The sequence below is a fragment of the Helobdella robusta genome (assembly GCF_000326865.2).
Source record: "Helobdella robusta unplaced genomic scaffold HELROscaffold_31, whole genome shotgun sequence".
Lineage (NCBI taxonomy): Eukaryota > Metazoa > Annelida > Clitellata > Rhynchobdellida > Glossiphoniidae > Helobdella > Helobdella robusta.
The window spans coordinates 269,646-294,505 of NW_008704544.1; the positions used below are offsets into that span (position 1 = coordinate 269,646).

At 33.4% G+C, this 24,860-nt stretch overlaps 3 protein-coding genes across 3 annotated transcripts in view; all 3 read left to right on the plus strand.

Annotated features, from left to right (window-relative positions):
• The window catches only part of HELRODRAFT_174795 (hypothetical protein), a gene marked incomplete at both ends in the record, with an annotated part of 19,321 nt that extends 9,459 nt beyond the window's left edge, over positions 1–9,862 (plus strand). The window contains 6 exons of the mRNA XM_009022236.1: positions 3,114–3,259; positions 3,820–3,822; positions 4,293–4,423; positions 6,158–6,249; positions 8,756–8,814; positions 9,541–9,862. Of these exons, the coding sequence (XP_009020484.1) occupies positions 3,114–3,259; positions 3,820–3,822; positions 4,293–4,423; positions 6,158–6,249; positions 8,756–8,814; positions 9,541–9,862 (753 nt within the window). The remainder of the gene's footprint in view (positions 1–3,113; positions 3,260–3,819; positions 3,823–4,292; positions 4,424–6,157; positions 6,250–8,755; positions 8,815–9,540) is intronic.
• A 1,554-nt stretch (positions 9,863–11,416) lies between these two features.
• HELRODRAFT_174796 (hypothetical protein) lies at positions 11,417–14,370 on the plus strand (the record flags this gene model as incomplete). The annotated part of the gene is made up of 5 exons (XM_009022237.1): positions 11,417–11,495; positions 12,056–12,103; positions 12,290–12,512; positions 12,707–12,978; positions 14,159–14,370. The coding sequence occupies 5 exons, from the start codon at positions 11,417–11,419 to the stop codon at positions 14,368–14,370; spliced, it is 834 nt and encodes a 277-aa protein (XP_009020485.1).
• Positions 14,371–19,148: 4,778 nt separating this feature from the next.
• HELRODRAFT_174797 (hypothetical protein) lies at positions 19,149–21,113 on the plus strand (the record flags this gene model as incomplete). The annotated part of the gene is made up of 2 exons (XM_009022238.1): positions 19,149–19,507; positions 21,038–21,113. The coding sequence occupies 2 exons, from the start codon at positions 19,149–19,151 to the stop codon at positions 21,111–21,113; spliced, it is 435 nt and encodes a 144-aa protein (XP_009020486.1).
• Positions 21,114–24,860: the final 3,747 nt, after the last annotated feature.

Consider the following 24,860-nt stretch of genomic DNA (forward strand, 5'->3'; position numbering starts at 1 on the left):
ACTACTACTTTACTACTACTACTACTAATACTGGTAACTTAAAATTTTTCATAAATTAACTTTTAAGGGCATCTATTGAAAGCAACCACAACAATAACTATACCCCCACACATAATAAAAACAAACGAACAAAATAATAATCTAAATTATTAAAAATAAAAACTCGCCCATCACCCATCATACAACACGTGATAATGACGTCACGTCTCATTTCCGCTTTCTATTTAAAATCATTAAATATGGCGACTTCCGTATGTACTAACTGCACTAACCGATGTTTACGTTTTCAACAGACGCCGGCCGTTCCGTTTGTCCATCCATTTTTCTGCCCATAAATTCATTTATTCATTCATTCATTCGTTCATTCGTTCATTCATTCGTTCATTCATTCCTTCGTTCGTTTGTTCGTTCGTTCGTTCGTTCATTCGGCCGTTCGCATGTCATTGAGGTATATACTGGAGAAGTAATAAAAAATAAATGATCCTACCATTTCCTCTTTTGTATAAATTTATCGAGAGAAAATTTTATCTCAAATAAATTATGAAAAAGTAATTAAATAATAATAATAATTATTATTATTATTATTATTACTAGTAGTATTATTATAGTTATAAAATTATGCTCTTTTAAATCAATTGCAACATATTATAATATATGTTTGGGAAAATAAAAATTTGCGAGGAGAGAGGAAGGATGAAAAGTGATGGAAAGATAAAAACAGAGAAAGCAAGGACAAGTTTAAATGAGAAACAGAGAAGTAGAAAGAGTAAATAAGAGAGTGTGTGTGTTTGTGAGGGAGAGAGAAAGAAAGAAAAAGAGAGAGAAAGAAAAAGAAAAAGGGAAAGAATGCATTTAATGAAGTTGATGTGTAAAAAGAAGAGAGAATTCTGATGGAAAGAAAGAAATTGAGTAAAAAAGGAGAAGTTTAAGTGGAAAACAGAAAGTGAGAGAAAATAAAAAAATTGAGTTAATGAGGGATTAGTATTTCAATAAGTAAATACTCAAGCAAGTGCGTTTGTACTTACAATTAAGTACACATGTACTTATGTGTACTTTGGCAAGGGTCTTTCTAGGTACACGCAAGCTTACGCAATCAAGTGCGCGAGCACTAATGCTTTCAAAATCGCCTTTGTCAGCATATGTGGTTTCTAAAATGAATTTGATTTAAACATGAGAAACCTTAGTGGTGTTTAGTTTTAAATTAAATCGGAACGAGACGAAATCGAAACGAGACGAGACGAGACTAAAAAATGAGACGATACACAATTAAATGCAAACAGCGCAGCAACAATAATAACAGCAATAACGATAACATGGTTAACAAAAATGTTACCATCAATAAAAGCCTCTGTCAACTTCAATTTGAAGGCGCCTGATGGGTCAACTCTCTTGCTGATTGTACAAATAACCAGCCAACTAACCAACCAACCAACCAACCAACCAACCAGCCAGCCAACCAACCAATCAATCAGTTAGTTTATCAATTTTTTAACCAATCAATCAGTTAGTTTATCAATTTTTTAACCAATCAATCAGTTAGTTTATCAATTTTTCAACCAATTAATCAGTCAATCAATTAGTCAGCCAGCCAATAAATCAATTGATTCAATTATACGATACAATATATGTACAATTATTCATTAACAATAAGAATGACGATGATGACGTTGATAAAGAGTAATGACGTCATCTTATGAAACAAGAAAAAAAAGGACTCAAGGCAGATTTACTTGAAAATATTAAATCTTAATCCGCTGGCAACGTTAACAATGCGAATTCAAAAGTAAATCCACACCACAGGGCCTACTTTTTGAACTACTACTAACACTACCACTCTTACCACTACTACAACTGCTTTAGTTAGCATCAGCGCTACTGCCGCTGCCATTTCTTCAGCTGCTGACACCACCTACCGCTGCTCTGAAATCGCAGTTGAAATCGCTACTTCCACTACTACTTAAATACCTTTTCTATAGTCTCTAGTCCGAGTTAGGGGTTAGCATGGGAATGGGAATCGCGGGAATTCCTATATGTATTTGTTTATACTCAAACTAGAGGTCTTTCAAAATTAGAGGTATTCAGAGGTGTTCTCAAACGTACTCACATTGTAATAGTATTTTAATTACTTGTCTAAAGCTTTTTGGAGTAAATTTTTTTTAATTAGACGGCTATGAAGAAACATACAGAGTTTTTCAATTAAATCTATTTGCGTGTGTGTGTCTGTGTGCTTGTATATGTATATATGTTGTGTAAGCATGTGTATATGAGAGAGAAAGAGAGAGAGAGAGAGAGAGAGAGAGAGAGAGAGAATTTGTGTTTGTATGTTTAACAAATTTTTTGAGATGTTTGTTTTTGTGATAAATATGTTGACACGATGTACGTACAACATATGCCTCTCCCACCACTACTACTACCACTGCTGCTACTGTTGCTGTTACTACTACTACTGCCACTTTTTCTACTACTATTACTGCTACTTCTAATACTACTACTGTTTCTTCTTTTTCTACTACTACTACTACTACTACTACCACTACTACTACTGCTACTTCTAATACTACAACTACTGCTACATTTATTTAGTTTAAAGAAGTTTTATTTACACAGCTGATTTTCAAAAGGAGAGTATTTTTGAATAAAAAAATTTAAAAATAATTAAAAAATTTTTTGTTTTAGAACGTTAAAAGAAATAAACGACAGAGTCTATATTTATGGTTGTCGTTAAAAGCTGTTGCGACAAAATAAATTTGCATAAATTAACATAAATCTGAATGCATTAACATGGTTTTTGTATGAATTTTTAAGAATTTAATATTATTTTATTAAATTTTTAACAGCTCTACGTGTTGAGTTACGAAGCATTTCACGCCGTCCTCTCTCTCTCTCGCTCTGTCTCTCTCGCTCTGTCTCTCTCGCTCTGTCTCTCTCGCTCTGTCTCTCTCGCTCTGTCTCTCTCGCTCTGTCTCTCTCGCTCTGTCTCTCTCGCTCTGTCTCTCTCGCTCTGTCTCTCTCTAACGACAAAACTGTTTAAATAATCTTAAATAAATTTGAATAAAAATATAAAAAATATTGATAATAATAGTAGCAGGTAATCATTTTTCACATACAAAAAGGTGGTTTTTTCCTTCCACAAGCAAGCCAAGCCATATTTCGAAGGTGTGCAGTGCATGCAGGCAGGCAGAAAGGCAGGCGGGCATTTATCATGTGAGAGCCTTGTGATGTTGATGTTCTCGTCTGATGCAAGATTAAGTACAATGACGTATGTATGCCTGCCTGCCTCTTTTTTTCACTATCCTTCTTTCTCTCCTCTCTCTCTCTCCTCTCTCTCTATCTCTTTCGTTCTTTCTCTTTCTTTCGTCCTCCCCGCTTCTCCTCCTAGAGATACTCTTTGGCTCCTATAATTATAATGTTTTTTAATTTCTCTGCACATTTCTCTCTTTCTTTCTCTTTCAATCTTTCTCTCTCTCCTCTTCTCTCTCTTTCTCTCGTGGATATAATGTTTCATTCTCAGCCAAATTAATGAGCGTATGTAACATAGATGGTTTGTTAATGGTTATGGCTGTGTATGTATTTTTATGCTTGTATAATTTTGTATGTTTATGTGTGTGTGTGTGTGTGTGTTATGTATCTTGGGTGTACGTACGTACGTATGTATTTATGTTTATGTACTTTTTGTATACATACTTTCATACATACAATCATAAATACATACACACATACACATATTCATACATATATACAAACAAACATACATACACACACAAACAAACAATACAACACACACATACACGCACATTTTTCCATCCATAAATCTTCTAGAAAGTTAGTTTCAATTATTTTAACTTCTTCATTTGTCAGTTCGTTTGTTTATTTCATGAACTTCTTCGTCTCATCTTTTTTACGCTTCTTTCCTTTATTAGAGATTTCGGCAAATATAGAATCCGTTACGGTAGTATAACTACTTTTACTACTACTACTACTACTGCTGCTGCTGCTGTTGCTACTACTACTACTGCTGCTGATGCTACTACTACTATTACTTCTGCTGCTGCTGCTACTATTACTACTACTGCTGCTGCTGCTACTACTACTATTACTGCTACTACTGCTGTTGCTACTACTACTTCTGCTGCTGTTGCTGTTGCCGTAGCGTTAGTGCGTATGTTTATTTTGATTTATGTCTATCTGTCTCTGTCTTGTTATTGATATTTTTTTCAAAATCCACCAAACTGTTCACCGGCGAGTTTCAAGCATTCATCATCGTGCAAATGTATTGAGGCGTACAAACAAAGAAATAGAGACGAAACAATTTCGTCGAAGGAAAAAAAATTTTTGAAGACAAAAATCATGATCGGATCGCAGCATCTTAACGAGATGGGGGCCGACAGCAAGGAAGATATTTATTCGCAAGAAGATATACCACGTAAGCAGCGTATCAACATTTAATATGATATCTATCAACATTTGAAAATGATAAACATTCAAGTGATATCATGATATCTTATGTTCAGGATTAAGTTAATGATGAACCTTGTGAAACTCAACCATTAAACCTGATGAAACCCAACTATCCACTTCATTTTGGTTATTGTATTTTTGCCAAATTTGCTGATGAAATCGACAAAAAATGTTCGAATTGGCGAGAGGACATTTGAAGAATGGCTGCAACATCCAGCAAAAAAGAAACTGAACCCGTCAACTGACCGCAAAGGAGAAACATGACACATCAATTTATGACATTTTCTAACGTCATTGCGGAATTATTCTCTACTGGTCATGTATTTTGCATGTATTGAGCTGCCTCCGACATTATAGACGAAAGGATCTCTGCTTTTAATAAAAGCACTATTAAATCGCTCAAGCAAAAATAATACATACAGCTAATAATACAGACACATACACGCACACGTACGCGCAAACACACACACACGCGCATACACACACATACACGCACACTCGCGCGCATACACACACATACATGAATATGTTATCGCTAAAGCGAAAAGCGTTATTCATACGCACAAAGGATGAATGGATGAATTTAATAAGTTGGAATGAAATGGAAAATTTTACTAAAACAAATTAAAGTCATTAGATTGAATGAATGGGTAAATGAATGACGGGATGAATGAATGAATGAATTATTGAATGAATTATTGAATGAATTATTGAATGATTAAATGAATGAAATAAATAACTAAAAACTGAATAAATTATTACGAGAATAACAGAAAGATGAATGAATGAATAGAAGTAATATCTAGATTGAAAATTTAATTCTGAGATGCATTTTGGTCTTAAAGTATGAGTTGAAAAATTGAAATAATAAAAATAGAAACAATACATACAAACATACATACATATATGCAAACATACAACATGCATACAAACATACATACAAACATATATTCACACACACAACATACAAACAAACATACATTCACACACACATACAAACAAACATACATTCACACATACAAACATACATACAAACATACATACACACACATATTCTCACTCACAAACAAACAAACATAACCCAGAAAAATAATGAAAGAAATCTCCCAAAACTATACTAGCAAAAATGAAACCTGTGGCTGTGAGGGACATTCCAGTCCGCAGAGTACATTACTTAAGTCCAATGGAATCCATAAAAATGTATTAAGAAGTTTTTCGTTTGGAAGTATGAAATTTTAAAAGAAAAATAAAGTGTTGTTGTGTTAAGTGTTGTTGTCGTTGTTGTTGTTGCTATTGTCGTTGTTGCTATTATTTTCATTATTATTATAATTACCATTGTTGTTGTTGTTGTTGTTGGGATTGTTGATTAATTAATACACAGAAAGCCAATAAATTATGTTAATGCGACCAAATTATTTACAGGATGTGTTAAACATCAGATAAGAGAATAATCGAGTGGATGATGTAATGAATGAATGAACGAACAAATGAATGAATGAATGCAAATGAATGAATGCAAATGAATAAATGAATGAACGAATGCAAATGAATATGTAAATGAAAGAATGAATGAATGATTGATTGATTGAGTGAATAAATTTATAATACACTGTGATCGGTAGGTAGGATGATGAATATCGTTCGGTTAGCCTTTGCTTAACTCCATCAAGTTAGTTATTCATCTTTTTATAAACATCAGAACAAATGTTTTTTCTGGACAGCGGAGATTTAGAATCTTTGGTCTCCAACAGAACTGATGACGTCATTGATGCATGCATGTCTGAGCTACCGGTCCGAACGTATGTCCCACTGACCATTTGTTTGTCGCAAGTGTTTTTTATTCTTTGTTTTTAAGTTCTTTGTTTAGTCTATGTTTGTCTGTGTCTATGTCTTTGCAGGGCGTTGTGTTTTGTTTATGTCTGTGTTTGCTTATTTTTACTTCCAGTATGTTTTTCTAAATTTTATCCATATTTGTTTATTTAGAGTCTTTTTATTTTTCTTCCATTCCGGTTTCTAGATATTTTTAAAAGATTATTTTAGGCTTAGTGTATTTTTTCCTTATTGAGCGGCTGGTTTATGGCGCACTGTCAGTAGTTGGTTCACTATTTTTTCGAGAATTCCCGCTCCCTTTCTTTTATTTTCTGCTTTATTTTTACTTATCTAAGAAAAAAACATGTTTTTTTTAATCTTTCATTCATTCGTTCGTTTGTTTTTTGTTTTTTGTTCGTTCTTTCATTCATTCGTTCATTTGTTCGTTCGTTCTTTTGTTCATTCATTCATCCGCAAATGCAAACCAGGATACATGTGCATGATCGTCAAGCACAATGGATGCCGAGTTGTGCACGCAAAGACACGCATATGCGCACATACATGCATGTACGCATACACACACATACACATAAACATACATACATACATACACACAAATACACACACACACATACAAACACACAAACATACATACATACCAAATAAGTATGCCATCAAATACCACTAAACCAACAATCTTGATTTTTATTGAGCGCTTCAAAATGCCTGAAAAAACCCAGTGTTATTATTATTATTATTTTGATTATTATGTTTGCTGATTTTATTATTATTATTATTAATTATTATTATTATTAATATTTATATTATTATTAATTTGTCACCATAGTTATTACCACTACTAGAGAAAACTATGCAATAAAAAAACTATGATAGAATGAAAGAGAAAGGGATAAATGACTAGAAGAAAGAGTGAGGGAAAGTTGAATGAAAGAAAGAGAGAGAGATTGGGAGAAAAAAAGAGAGAGAGAGAGAGATTGAGAGAAAGAGAAAGATTGGTGCAAAAAGAGAAAAAATTGCATAAAAATGGATATAAAACGCGTGAAAGCGCCAATAAAATGGAGGAGAACTCAACTGCGAATGCCGTATCCTCGATAAATGCGCCAACATGCACGCAAACCATTTACACACGCACACACGCACATATATATATATATATATATATATATATATATATATATATATATGGATTATGACCGTCAGAAATGCATTTATTAATGAAGATCACAACTAAAAATGATAGTGAGAGAAAGAGAAGAACGGAAAGAGAGAGGGAAGAAAAGAGAAAGAACGAAATATAAAAAGAAAAAAAAAGAGAGAGAGAGCTAAAAAAGGATGAGAAAAATACAGAAATAGATAGCGAAGGTGAAGAACAGAAAAAGAGAGAGAGAGAGAGAGAGAAGGCGAGAGAGGTCGACGATACAAAACGTAAACATGTATACACGCATATGCGTTTATAATAATATTATTATTCCGCTATAATTTAGTTAATTATAATTATTAAAATATTATTATTATTAACGTTGTTGTTTTGTTGTTATTATAACTATTATTATTATTATTATTATTATTATGATCATCGTCATTTTCGTATGCCACATGCACATATAGCGAAAGTAAACGTCAGCCTAATACGAATTTATACCGACGAAACATTTTCGTTACCATCCTCATCTGGCTTGTATTTGACGGTACCCGGTTTTATTCGCCAGTATCCGGTTGTATTCGATACTCTTCAATAGTATCTGAAGGTGATAAGCGGTGTTTGACCATACCTGGGGTATTATGGTTTTTGGCGGGGTTAGTTAGATTACAGCGAAGTTCAACTTTGGTGTGTACATTTTTTGTCTTTGAAATTTTGCCACCTGTTGTTTTTGTATTGAAATTGTAACGGTGTTCATGCCATTAGATAGAAAGAGAGAGAGAGACAAAAAGAGAAAGAGAATGAAATAATGATAAAAAAAACCTAAAGCCTATAGCAGAAAGAATCAAAAAATAAACAAACTATGTTTATAAATTCTCTATTATTATTTTTATTATTATTGTTGTTGTTGTTATTATTATTATTATTATTATTAGTGTGGTTGTTGTTGTTGTTGTTGTCGTCGTCGTTGTTGTTGTTTCATTATGAGCACTTTAGTGAAGCACATGTGGCTGTATTGTTAGGACTGAGCCGTTACCAGCATTATGTTTCTATTTTTTTATTCATTCATTCGTTTGCTCGTTTGTTCATTCATTTATTTATTTTTCCATATATTTATTTATCTAATTATACATTCATTCATTTATTTATGCATTCATTCATATATACATTCATTCATTTATACATTCACTCATTCATTCACCAATTCATTTGTTTGTTCATTCATTCATCTATTTTTATCTGAATTTGAATCTTCATCCTGTTCCTCTTTTGACGATGACGATGACGATGACGTCATCGTCACCACCATCACCATCATCATTATAGGATGAAAATTTTAAAACACTGGGCGGCATTATGGTATCAGAGGGTCATCAGTTTAGTAGGTTTCCATTCTTATGGGAATTAACTTCTTAGTCTGATAAAACGCAATTGTATCGCCATCATCGTCGTCATCTTCATCGTCCTCATCATCATCATCATCACCATCATCATCCCCATCATCATCACCACCATCATCACCATCATCATCAACAACAATGTCAACAAAGCCCGTCTAAAAGCATAGATTATATTAGTTGGACATTTTAAATTGAACATTTGCATTAAAAAAATTTGTGAATTTCTTGTTCGTAACTACATTGAAGACGAAATCTCTATAACTACTACTACTACTACTACTACTACTACTACTACTACTACTACTACTACTACCACTACTATTACTACTACTACTACTACTACTACTACTATTACTACTACTACTACTACTACTACTACTACTACTACTACTACTACTACTACTACTACAGCTGCTACTACATTCATAATAATATCACTTCGTTATTTAAATTGAATCGAAATAATTATTATTAAATAATAAACATCATAATTACAGGTATGATTAAAAATTTAACTATTACTACTGCTGCTACTATTGCTGCTGCTACTGTTGCTACTACTCTTACTGCTACAATGATTACTACAGTTTTTAATACGCTGGGAGTGTAAAAAATTTTGAACATTTGTTCTAAAGAGCGGAAATATTCTAACGAAGTGAAGAAATTGTTGCTGTTGCTATAAAAATTATCAAAAACCAACGACAACAAAAGCAACTACAACAACAACAACAAAGTCGATAATGACGTCATCGCTTACGGCAACAACAACTACAACAACATCAACAACGGCAACAACAATAACAGCAACAGCAGTACCAATGATCATGATCGGCCAATTAGAATTGACGACATCAAAATTGACAAAACAATCGTGGCTCAACACGCAACATCTGTCAATGACGTCACAGAAAACGTCAATAACAACAACAACATCAACAACAACATCAACAACAACATCAACAACAACATCAACAACAACATCAACAACAAAGACGACAATAAAATTAGCCTCAACAACATCAACAACAACTAGAACAACAATTACGTTAAAAACTACAACATCAGAAGGAATCGTAACAAAACATTTGTTGGAAATAGCAAAAATAACGTCACCAACGACACTATCATTGATAAAAACAACAAAAGCATTACGACCACCACCACCAACAACAACAACGTCATCAACTACTATTACCACTGCTGCTGCTGCTGCTGCTACCACTACTACTATTACCACAACTACAACTACCACTGAACCAATAATGACGTCACTGTTGACAACAACAGCAACAAAAAGATCGACAGAGTCGGATTTATTATTGATGACGTTAACATTAAAAAGTGCTTCAACAACACCAATAATAATAATAACAACAACAACACCAACATCAACAACAACAACAATAACAACAACATTAACGATAATTTTTGACTCAATGAAATTGCCTTCAAATGCTAAACCGTCATCAATAACATCATCATCACCACCACCAACAACAAAAACAACAATAACAACAACAATAACAACAACACTATCATTACTGCCATCATCATCATCATCATCATCATCATCGTTAACACTATCAACGTCATCATTATCATCATCCTCATCGATAAATAGATCGTCGAAAAACCATTGGGCCTTGTCTAGATCATCATCATCGTCGTCGTCGTCATCATCATCATCATCTTCTTCATCTTCTTCTTCTTCATCATCATCATATTTACCATTGTCGTCATCATCATCACCGTGTTTGTTATTTATATTTATTTTGGTAGAGCTGACCAAGTCGTTATTTCTGCCGATTTTAACTACCACAAAAACATCATCAACAACAACATCAACAACAACAACATCAACAACAACAACATCAACAACAACAACATCATCAACGACAACAACATCATCAACAACAACAACATCAACATCTCAACCAACAACAAAATCATCAACAACATCACCAACAACCACAACATCAACATCTCAACCAACAACAACATCAATATCACCAACAACCACAACATCAACATCACAAACAACAACAACAACAACATCAACAAACCCTCATTGCACATATACAGCGTTAACCATGACAACAATTCTCCCAGAAAACATTTTTCGTTCGTCAACAATGTCAGTCAAAATGACTTCTTCATCATCAACACCATCACCTTCATCATCATCGTCGTCGTCATCACCGCCAATATCAACGTCACTAATGACGTCACTATCATTTTTTTCATTTTTTTTATCATTATTACGCTTTTTTTCATTCAGATCAGTTTCGTTCTCGTCATCTTCATCTTCATCGTCATCTCTTCTACCATCGTCATCATCGTCTTGTGTGACGTCATCATCATCGTCGTCGCCATTTAGTTTCAAATTTCAATTTATACTTATGCTGCTGCTGTTGAATCAACTGCTCGAGACGTCTGGCTCATTTAACAGCGAACCAGGTATGCATGTATGTATGTTTGTTTGTTTGTATGTTTGTTTGTATGTTTGCTTGTATGTATGTTTGTGTGTATGAATGCATATACCAAACAAACAAAAATCACTTTTATTCAATCAAACAAAACAAAAAGCATGAATGATTCGGAGACTAAAAGAAGAAAATTTATTCATGTGGGCTCGGCCCCCGTGCAACTCAAAATAGCTTCTCAATGTATGTACACATATAGGTACGTACGTACCTATTTATATATATTTTCTATTATAATTCATACAAACAGATCGGCAGAGACAATACATACAAACTGATACACATCTAAGTAAACACACATCCAACACGTAGAAGCACACAACAAACAAATAGGCACGAATACCAAGGATAGCAAGGTACATGAAGTTTGCCGTGCGTTAAACTTTTTTCATCACATAAGGCGCTTGCTTGCGTCTGCCTCACTCATGAATTTATCATTAGTTGTTTTTACAGTTTGATGCATACGTCCATTATTTTCTCTCTCTCTCTTTCTCTCTTTCTCTCTCTTCCTTCCTTTCTTTCTTTCTTTTTCTTCTTTTCTCTCTGTGGATGTGTGTTTATGTGTGCGTGTGTGTAGCTGCAGTAAGGTTGTTCAAAAAATATACACAGGCATACTCACAATGGTGATGTTTTTGATGATGAAAATGATAACAATGACGATGACGGTGATGATGATGAAGAGAATGATGATGATGATAATGATGATAAAAATGATGATGTAGCAACAATTAATTTGTCACAAGCCGCCAAGAACTGCATAGCATACGAAAGCACCTACCAAGTTGAAAAAGGTTGATAATCATCTTCATCTTCTTCTTCACCATCATCTTCTTCCTCATCTTCTTTCCCTCCATCTTCCTTCCCATCATCTTTTTTCTTATCTTCTTCCTCATCATCACCATTATCTTCTTCTTCCTCCTCATTATCATCACCATCACAACCATCACCATCATCATCATCATCTTCATCATCATCAGATTGTAGCTGCTTAATATTCATGAGCAACGGGGGCAGTAGCGGATATTTTTCGAGCCCTGACTACCCCTTCAGGTACCCCGCCAACATTTCATGCATCCTCTACACCTTCGTTGGAGAGGCCGATGAAATTGTGGAGATAAATTTAATTAGTTTAAATATCTTTGGTGACGACGATGGCGTCACAAACGCTGACGCTGGTGGTTCTAATGAAGGCGATAATACGTTAGTTTTTTTCATGATTTGAGAATGATGTGCAGCTGCTGCTGCTGATGATGATGACGATGATGATGATGATCGTGCGAAAAAACTACACTATAAACAACAAAGAACAAATAACTAAAACAACAAAGACAACATAACAACAGAGAACTTCTTAAACAGTAGAAACAACGCCATCAATCATAATTCAAACGCAGATGTAACGACTACCTCAGCTTCTTCCTGAACATCGAGCGACCGGAAATCATGGATCGCCAACTTCCGGATCACGTGATCTGCGGAAACTTGACCGGAAACGGAAAAAAATATTATTCATCCGACAGAAGCCTTATTGTGGAATTTCATTCAGGACCGCGTGCTAAAAATACTGGAATTAAAAACAAAAACATCAAAACAAACAACAACATCAACATCTACAACATCAACAACAACATCGGTTTCAACGCTTCGTTCAGATTTATCGATAAAAGTTTGTTGATGTTAGGATGTTGTTGTTGTTGTTGTGAAGTTGTTTTTGTTGTTGTTGTTTAGTTATGTTTTGTTGTATTGGTAAACACATATACATACATATATACATTCATACATACAAACAAACAAACACACATAAACATACGAACATACACCCACTTACGAACATACAATAAACATACATCAAAACATACAAACATACATACATACATACATACATACCGGCATATATTACCCTGGTTTTATTGATGGTTTCAAGGTTTTTACGTCATCAATATAATTGCTATTACCATCGTTATAACCATCATCATCGTCATCATCATCATCAGCGTCGTCATCATCATCAGCGTCGTCATCATCATCTTCGAAATGATTAGTTGCGACTTATCAACTAATTAACTCTGGTTAGTTAGAGGCCTTTGTAATCACTCAGGGATTAATGAGAATGATGAGGATGACGATGATGTTTGTGATGATAATGATGAAGAATAAGATGATGATGATGATGATGATGATGATGATGATGAATAAGATAATAATGATGATAATGAAAGTCATTTTGATTTGATTCTGTTTCAAATGTTTTTGATAACATTGCAAGCGTACAAAGAAATATGGAACTGAGGGCTTTCTGTCTCGCTTTCTCTTCCGTTTTTCTCTTTCTCTCGCTTTCTCTTTCTCTCTCTCTTTCTTTTCTTCTCTCTTTCTCTCTCTTTCTCTTTTTTTTGTCTGTCTGTCTTTCTTTTCCTCTCTATATATGTATGTATGTACGTATGTATGTAAGAGTGCAGGGTCAGAGGTCACGGCCTTGAACCAGAATATTTATTTTACATGTAAGGGCAAAAAAGTGTGGAAATAAATTGCCATTAAATAATAGGGCACTTTTCAAGATGGCGGTTGTGGTGGTGATGATGATGATGATGATGAGAATGATGTTGAATTGTTTATATAATCTTTGAGTCATTTGTTTTTTAGCCAACAAACCAAGCAATCAATATCAACAATCAATCGAACCAGCCAGCCAGCCATTAGGCATTAGGCATTCGCATCCAAGTCAACCAGCCAAATCGACACTCACAGCCCATCAAACCGGCCAATCAGCAACCAGCATATAAGCATTCATAAACTAACCAACCAATCAATGAACACTCACAATCCCACAGATCAATTCGCGACAAAAGGGGGCAGCTTAAAATGGGGCACCAAATGCTCGTACGACTTCCGGAGTCGAAAGACAATAAAAATTGGCGTCCTCTTCTCGCCCCACTATCCTCAGACTTACCCAACCAACGTCACCTGCACGTACAACTTCTATGCCCTTCAAACAGAGGTCATTAGTTTGACCTTTACTCATTTGAAGATAGGACGTGGAGATGATGATGATGAAAGGTAAGAGTTTAAAATGGAAAATATGAATGAATGAATGAATGAACGAACGAACGAACGAATGAATGAATGAATGAATGAATGAATGAATGAATGAATGAATGAATGAATGAATAAATAAATGAATGAATGAATGAATGAATGAATGAATGAATGAATGAATGAATGAATGAATGAATGAATGAATGAATGAATGAATGAGTGTATGCATGCATGCCAACATGCATACAAACAAACAAAAAAACAAGCGTCAAGGGAAGCCAATCAAGCTTGGAGAAACGCCTCCATTCTTTACAATACAAGACGACACCAAAATCAAAATATCATGCATGCAGAAACACGCGTGTATGTGTGTGTGTGTGTATGAATTGGTGTGTGCGTGTAGGTGTGTGCGTGCATGTGTATGTGTGCGTGTATGTGTATGTGTGTGAAGCTTATTAATTGACGAATTGTTGATAGGACGATGGCTAGTGATGATGAATGCAAAACCGAATAAATAAATGAATGAATGGATGGATGGATGGATGGATGGATGGATGGATGGATGGATGGATGGATAATATGAAACGAATGAACAAATGGAGGGAAAGAACATTCAAAAATAAATGAATGAATGGATGGATGAGTGAATTGATAATCAAATGTTAAGACAAATAAGCAAGAAAGGAAGTATTGAAAAATCAACGAACGAACGATGAAAATAACAAGAAAACGTATGAATGAATGAATGAATGAATGAATGAATGAATGAATGAATGAATGAATGAATGAATGAATGAATGAATGAATGAATGAATGAATGAATGAATGAATGAATGAATGAATGAATGAATGAATGAATGAATGAATGAATGAATGAATGAATGAATGAATGAATGAATGAATGAATGAATGAATGAATGAATGAATGAATGAATGAATGAATGAATGAATGAATGAATGAATGAATGAATGAATGAATGAATGAATGAATGAATGAATGAATGAATGAATGAATGAATGAATGAATGAAAGAATAAATAAATAAATGAGTATATGAGTGATTAGTCGGTGTAATGCAACTCTGAACCCGTCCATGAGGAAACTGCCATATTTTCTTCCTCCTTTGTTGCTTATTTGATGAGGTATTTGTGTGTTAGTTAGTGTGACGGCAGTGATGATGATGATCACGCTAAAGATGATAATGATGATGATTATGATGATGATGATGGTGGTATGATGACGATGCCGACTGTGATGGTGTTGGTGGTGGTGATGTGGAATAATATGAAGATTATTAGATTTTTCTCTCTCTCTCTCTCTCTTTCTCTTTCTTCTCTTTCTTCTCTCTCTCTTCTTTTTTTTCTTTGTTTTCTTCATTTTTTTCTATCTCTCTCTTTCTCTTTCTTCTCTCTCTTCCTTTTTTTTCTTTGTTTTCTTCATTTTTTCCATCTCTCTCTCTCTCTCTCTCTCTTTTGCTCTCTCCTTCTCGCCAGAAAATATTGATTGGTAAACACGACTTTCGTACACAAAAGTCGTTATCTCGTTAAAAAAAGTAAGAGTGAATGAATGAATGAGTGAATGAATGAATGAGTGAATGAATGAATGAGTGAATGAATGAATGAGTGAATGTTTAAATGAATGAGTGAATTAACATGTGAAAATATGAATAATATATGAGCGAATAAATTAAAAAGTTTCATAGAAATAATAACAAAATCTCATTATATCCAAGCATATTCATGCGGTAAAAATTAACGAAAAATGTATGAATGAATGAATGAACGTATGAATGAACGATTGAATGAATAACTAAATAAATGAACAGATGAATAAACAAATGAACAAAACAAAAATATCATAAAATTAATCACTTCAATACTTTTAGATTTAGAAAAAAGGTTCTTTACTTCGTGTTGATTTGTTGGAGTCATTATTTAAATAGCAGAATCGCGTTCTAGCGTTTACTTACTCTAGATTACATTGCAAATCATTACAACATTACATTACAAATCATTACAGCATTACTTTACAGACATCACATTTACATTAAATTTACAAAATCAAGTAAAAATTTTTCCATAATACATTTACATTCTCTCATATTTGAATTCTTTACATCACAAGATAGTGTGACGTCATATGTGACGTCACGTTACTTTTAGAAAATTACATTTCAATCTTATCATATTAATCAATCAATTAACTAACCAATCAAACATTCAATCAATCAAACAGTCAATCAGATGTTAGTTTTAGCGCAGCGAGTTCCAAACTAAAATACAAATGAAAATAAAATTTCATTTTCAATCAGCGTTATTCACGCTTCGTCTACGGTTTCTCTCTCAATCTTTTTCTCTCTCTCTCTCTTTCTCTAATTCTCTCTCTCCCCTTCTTTTTCTCTTTTAATTGAAATTCTCAAATCAATTCATTCATCATCGTCGTTCTTTTCAGAAACGAGTGGCCTTTGGTACACCAAAAAATAATCAACAAAATAATCAGCCGGTCAGTCAATCAATCAATCAATCATTCATTCAATCATTCATACATTCATTTATTCATTTATTCATTCATTCACTTTGTTAATTTAATAATGATTTTCACATATTATCAATCTAAAACGAATCAATCTATCAAACAATTCTTTCATCAACTGCCTCCAATCAGCTAATCATTTAATCAATCTTCCATTCTATCAGATTGTGGTGGTAGTAGATGCAGCACGAGCAGTTGTAGTAGTAGTAGTAGTAGTAGCAGTAGTAGTAGTAATAGTAGTGGTAGTAATAGCTGTAGTAGTAGTAGTAGTAGTAGTAGTAGTAGTAGTAGTAGTAGTAGTAGCAGAAGTAACCAACTTCAAAAGCGAACAACGTGTCAGGGTTTTTTTTTCTTTAACTTTTTAACTCTTTATCATATTTTCATGTTTGGAAAATGAAAAAAATATAACCGAGGAAAAGACTTCAAAAGCGAAAATATAAATGGAATATTATATTACGTAGAAACGCACGCACACACACACACACACACGTACACACACACACACACGTACATACCTACACACACACACGTACATACATTCACACATACACACACACATTCACACATACATTATACATACAAAGTTTTGCAATATAAAAATGCAGTGAATATTTTTTTGCCGCGAACTTTTGTCTACGAGCTAAAACATAATAAAAAATTATTTGGATTGTAACGCATTGTGGGTAGTAAAAGGTATTTATGTAAATTAGGTATTGTATTTTGTACCAAAATATGTACAAATAGCTCAAAAATTATTGTTTATGTACATACATGCAAACATACATACATACATACATGCATGCATGCATACATATGTGCCAATACCAAGGGAAAATGATCTTTTTGAGAGATTACAACAAGGTGGAAGTTCAAATTTAATTGTGGCTGTCGTTCATTCATTCTTTCATTCATTTATTTGTTTATTTATTCATTTATTCGTTCGTTTTTTTATTCATTCATTCATTTTTTCACTCATTTTTCGTTTATTTTTGTGCGTTCATTCAATCAATCATTCGAAGGCTCGTTTATTCGTTCGCTCCTTATTCCATCCGTCTTTTCGTTCAATCATTCATTCATTCATTCATCCGTTCATTCGCTCGTTTATTCATTTGTTCGTTCATTCATTCATTCATCACCATTTTTGTCGGCCATTTTGCAAAATGCGTTTGTCGGTAATAATGCACTCATCAAATAAAGATGATGAATTGATTGCATAATTAATCTTTATACTACGACGACGATGATGATGATGATGACGGTGATGGTGACGATGACGATGACGATGATGATGACGGTGATGGTGACGATTATGATGACGATAACGTTCATAATAGTCAGGTGTGGAGAAATTCTTTGAATTTTTTTCGAAGCAGCCGTCTAATGCATTTCTTGTCCAGTTGTCTATTTAAAGACATCTTTTTAATCATCATCGTCGTTGTCCTCATCATTGTCGTCGTCTTCATCATCATTATTATTATTATTATTATTATTATTATTATTATTATCGTCGTCGTCACCATCATTTTACCATTGTAATTCTTGGACGCCAAAAAAACTTCATCGGAAACACATAAATCAAAAAAAACCAGGTGCAATTCAAAATGTAACAATGACGTCATCACTGTTTACGACGGTTACTATGACAACCACAACAACGAACACAACAGCGACCACAACATCGACAACAACAACCACAACATCAACAACAACAACATCAGCAACACTCGGCCGGAAGTGCTACGCATCTGCTCAGAAATCGGATATCCGGTTGAGATGATCTCGAGCGGAAGTCACATGACCATCATCTTCCGGAGTGATGCAGTTGCGAATTGGCGGGAAACAGGCTTCGTTGCGAGATTAAAATTTCTAAATGCCTCCGCCATTAATACAGAGACTGCTACTACTACTACTACTACTTCTACTACTACTACTACTACTTCTACTACTACTACTGCTGCTGCTGTTGCTGCTTCTACTACTACTACCTCTAATTATTTAAATAGTAGTAATAATAACAACAACAATAACAACAATAATAATAATAATAAAAACGACATCGTCAACCTTAAGGAAAGCACATCCCATAAAATTAACAATAAAAATATTATCAGTAATAATAATAATAGTAGTAGAAGAAGCAGCAGCAGTAGTAGTAGTAACTGCAGCAGCAGTAGTAGCAGCAGTAATAGCAGCAGTAGCAGTAGTAGCAGTAGCAGCAGTAGCAGCAGTAGCAGTAATAGCGATTCGGTATCAGTTATTGATGAGAACGTAATGGGTGACATCGGTAGCAGAAAGAATGGTGTTTATAATGATGGTATGGAAATTTCTAGACACGATGACGACGAAGAGGATGTGGCTGGCAGTGATGATGACTATGACGGTGCTCGTGGAAATGATGCTAAAAAAATCAATCTAGGTGGCAAATATAAGAAAAATCACCACGAAAACAACATCAAAAACAACAACGATAAAAATGTTAATAATAATAATAATAATAATAATAATAATTACGCTGATGCTGATAATGACGTTGAACACAACAATAGCAATAGTGTCATAAAAATAAACCTGAAAAATTACTTTGATCACGTCCTAGCTGGGAGAGGTTCTATGAACATCAATCTAGGCCGGTACTTGTATGTTTGTATGTATGTTTGTATGTATGTATGTATGTTTGTATGTATGTGTGTGCATGTATGTATGTATGTATGTGTGTAAATAGGTATGTATGTAGGTTGGAAGGTAACTTTGTTCAAAACCTTCCGTGCCACTATTGAATCTTTTTAGTTAATTAATTTCAATTTCTCAGTTGCGAATTCCATTTCATTTTGCAATTTTTTTTAATTTTAGCATATTTTTTTAGATCAAATTATTGTTATTATTTATTACTATTTTTATCTAATTTTTTCGGAGTTTTTATGGTTTTTCAAGTTTTATTTATTGGGCTTTTATAGGCTTACTCGCGCTCTCTCTTTCTCTTCTTCTCTTTCTTTTTCTCTTTCTTGTTCTCATTCTCTTTCTTTCTCTCTCTTTTTTCACTCTGTCTTTCCTTATTAAAATGCTCTCAGCTCCGTTCGTAATTTTGTTTATCGTTTCATTTAGACATTTTAAGAAATTTTTTTTAATATCTTATATTAAAAGTTTTTTTTGAAAAAATCGTTATCGTTTATATTTATAGTTTTTGGTTATTATTTCCGGTTTATTTGATTTTTTAATCTGCATAACATTGTGGAATGTATGAAGGTAAATAAAGATGGATAGATGGATAGATGGATGAATGGATGGATGAATGGATAGAATGATAGATTGATAGATGGAAATTTATGTCTTTTTTGCTCTAAAATGAGCATTTCATGTGAACAGTTGTCATGTTTGAAAAAATGGTCAAATATTCCATTAATTAACTTATTCATTCATTCATTCATTCATTCATTTATTTAATCATTTATTCATTCGTTCATTCATTCATTCATCCGTTCATTCGTTCAACATTAACAGGGCAATCATGTAATCCTTCCCCTTTGCCATTTCAAGACGAAACAAAAACAACATCATCATCATCATCTTCTTCTTCACCACCATCATCATCATCATCTTCTTCACCACCATCATCATCATCATCATCATCATCATCATCGTTGCATACGTTATCGTTATCATCACCGTCAACATCATCATTATCATCATCTCATTATAATGATAATACTTTTCAGTACTGCCAACACCATCACGTTTCTCCAAAAAAGTTCAGCGACTATTATCACCATCATCTTCATCATCACCACACCTACCAACAACAAAAAAATAATAATAATTATAGTTATAATAATAATAATAACGATAATAATAATCGTCAATTTATTGTTAGTAGAGATATCCCAAACAGAAATGCAAACAGCAACAACAACAATCACTATTACTACATAGAGAGTAGTAGTAGTAGCAGCAGTAGCAGCAGCAGCAGTAGCAGTAGTAGTAGTAGTAGTGGTGGTAGTAGCAGCGGTATTATCTGTTCCCCGTTTTACCCTTTGAACTATCCAGCATTTAGAACGTTCACTTACGTCATCGTCTCGAAGGTCAAGGAGAAAATTGTCCTAGAGTTTCTAGAATTTAATCTGTATTACTATCAGAATCATCAACAACAACAACCTCAACAACAGCAACAACAACCTCAACAGAATCTTCAACAACAACAACAGCAGAATCTTCAGCAACAACAACAACAACATCGATTAACTGAGTCGGCTGAAACGTCTGGTATTAAAAGTAATAGCAATAACGATGGTAACAATAGTAGTAGTTATAGTAGTAAAAGTAGCAGTAGTAGTAGTAGCGGCAGTAGTAGTAGTGGTGGCGGTAGTAATAGTAGTAGTTTAGTCGCCAGGCATAATGGCATTATAAATCGCAATGAGTATATATTTATTACTACGACTGCCAGTACATTAACAGCTGTTAGTGGTAGCAGTGGCAGCAGCAGCAGCAGCAGTAGTAGTAGTAGTAGTAGTGGCGATAGCAGTAATGGTATTAGTGCTAGTAATGAAGAGTTAACAGAAAATTTATTTGGAAGCCCAGCTGAATTGAAATCGTGAGTTCTACGAAGGCATTTCTTTGGTTTTTTCATTTCATTTCATTGATAATTTGCATGCAAATTCACATCGCGTTCATTTTTTATACTACTGCTACTACTACCGCTACTACTACTGATTTTGCCGCAACTTCTTCACCACCATCACCACTACTACTACTACCCCTACCACTACTACTACTACTACTACTACTACTACTACTACTACTACTACTACTACTACTACTACTACAACTTCAACTACTACCACTATGGCTGCTACAACATACTTACTACTGCCTAAGTTTAATAAGTATTAGCAGCCCCTGTAGAAACTGCTGTTGAATAATATAACAGTAACATCTCAGTATTGTAACGAAATTCAGAACCAATACAATTAATAATAATATTAAAATTATAACTATAATAACAAAAACAACAATAATCACAGTAGTAGCAGTAGTAGTATTAGCAGTAGCAGCAGCAGCAGTAGTAGTATTAGCAGTAGCAGCAGCAGCAGTAGTAGTAGCAGTAGTAGTAGTAGTAATAGTAGTAGCAGTAGTAATATTATTGTAGTAGTAGCAGTAGTAGTTGTAGTAGTTGTAGCAGTAGTAGTAGTAGTAGTAGTAGTAGTAGTAGTAGTAGTAATAGTAGTAGAAGTTGTATTGCAAAAATTTTTATACATGAACCAAATAGTTATGCTCTGATTTATGTACAGAGAGCCATAAAAAATTAAATAAAGAAGACGTCGTTATAGCGTAGAATTCCTCAGGCTCAACATACACATACACAAACATACAAACAAACAAACATACATACACACACACAAACATACATACATACATACAAACACACATACATATAAACGTATGTGCAAACGTCCATCTTTTTGAGCACAGTTTGTAAATAGATTTTTTCTACAAATAGGTAATGGAAAAAATGAAATAAAAAACTTTTGAATTATTGTTTTTTTTTTAGTTTTTTGTGTTTGTGTGTTTATGCACACACGCATACATATTTACATAAATTGGAACATACATACAAACATATATACAGACATACATACAAACATACATACAAACATACATACAGACATACATACAAACATACATACAAACATACAAACATACATACATACAAACATACATACAAACATACATACATACAAACGTAGGTAATTATTTATTGCGCGAGTTTTTTGCTTGCGATACCTCTTACTCTATACAATGAAATCTTAGATTTTTGTTTCAGTTCATTATTTTTTATTTGGTCACAAGTTTTTAAACATCTTGGTATCTTTCTCTTTCTCTTTCTCTCTCTCTCTCTCTCTCTTCTTTCTTTTTGTTTTTATTTCTTCCTTTATCTAAATTCAGTCTTTCTCTCATTCTTTTGGACATTTCATCTGAATATATTTTTCATTTTTCAAATTTTTGTAATCCTAATCTTCCATAAATTTTTTTCAGTCTCTTCTAAAAAATTTTCAATTTTTGTCTTGTTCTTTTTCAGTTTTTTCATTCTGATATCTCTCTCTCTCTCTTATCTTCCTCATTTGTCTGATTTATTTTTATTTCAATTCTGTTTTATTCTTTTTTGTTAGAATATAACTTTTATTTGTTTCACATTTTTTTCTTCCCTTATGTTTGCAAATCTTTGCTATTTTGTTGAATCTTCCTCACTTTTTTATCTCTCTTTCTCTGTCTCTCTCTCTATCTCTCTCTATCTCTCTCTCTCTTTCTGTGTCTCTCTCTCTTTCTCTTTCTCTCTCTCTTTCCTTTCTACGCAATTTCCTGTTTGGTATCACTTATTGCGATCCAGCATACGTAGCATCTTGGTCGTTGTTAGGTTTTTTTTAACACCATTTGAACTTTTTTACGTTTGCAGCTGTTGTATCTTTGTATAATGTATAGCTGTATTTATGTTTGTATGATTTTTTGTATGTTTATGCGTGTGTGTGTTTGCTTGTATGTATGCGTTCTTGTATAATATAGATTAAATGCGATTGTTTATTCGCATTGTTTTTAAACGTTAAACAATTACACCATTTCGTGACGGCTTTTAGTACAGCAACAGTAAAAAATAGCTGTGACATCATCATCAACAAGGATGACGTCATCAAAAACTACAACAACAACTATGACGTCATCAACAACAACTATGACGTCATCAACAACAACAGCATAAACTAAGATAACATTTACGTTATAAAAAAACGAGTAATTTTATATACGCCTTGACTTTGTTTGGAGATACGGATTATGGGTGTAAGTACGTAAAAAATAAAATTGTATGATTGTATGTAGTATGTTTGTTTGTATGTATGTATGTTTGTATGTATGTTTGTTTGTATGTATATTTGTATGTATGTGTGTGTGTTGTGTGTGTGTATGCCTAGATGTTTGTGTCATGTTAAAATTTTAATCTGATTTTCTTGTAGTTTCAGAGAGAGAGTTAAGTGCTATGTCGCCTTGACCGAATGACGCGAGTGAATATGATGCTGTCTGTTGTTTGTACGTTGTTTGATTGTGTGTGTGTTTGTATGTACGTTTGTATGTACGTTTGTATGTATGTTGGTATCGTGGTATGTATGTTTGTTTGCTGGTATGCATGTTTGTTTGCTGGTATGCATGTTTGTTTGTTTGTCCCTCCCTTTTTTAACAAATATAAATATCGAAAATGATAACAATCACTATATTGATACAATATATGTATGTATTATATATATATATGTATATATATATATATATCATACAGTATTGTATGAATTCCGAATTGTTGGCACTAATCAATTTAAAGTCAATTTTCCTAATTAAAATTTTCTGTCAAAATTATTCACTTTATTGAAAAATAGAACCACCGTCCAAGTTCATCACGGAAGTTTAATGAAACTGCTGCCATTACGTCATTCCAGTTCTGAATTTCTCACTCATGTGATTCTTTATAGCCCCAGTTTGTACGTGCGTCATAGGTCTTCCCCAATGGCTGCTTCCTCATCGTCATGCAAATACATTCAATACATTCAGTATACATGCATATACATACAAATACAGTGATTATTATCATATATATATATATATATATATATATATATATGTGTATGTATAATTATATTATACATATATCTATATATACAGTGATTATTATCATTTTTATTGGTGACATAAATAACAATAGTGGCCTTTTCATGGATCCAGCATCGTCCATTTGAAGGTATTTTGACGTATAAAGTTGCGTATTAGTTGAACAAGGGTATTTATTATGGCTGTTGTTTTATTATTATGGGGTATATTATGATTGGTTATAATTATTATGTGGTATATTATGATTGGCTATAATTATTATGTGGTATATTATGATTGGCTATAATTATTATGTAGTTATTTATTATATCACGCGTTGGTTTATATTGTCTGCGCTGTATG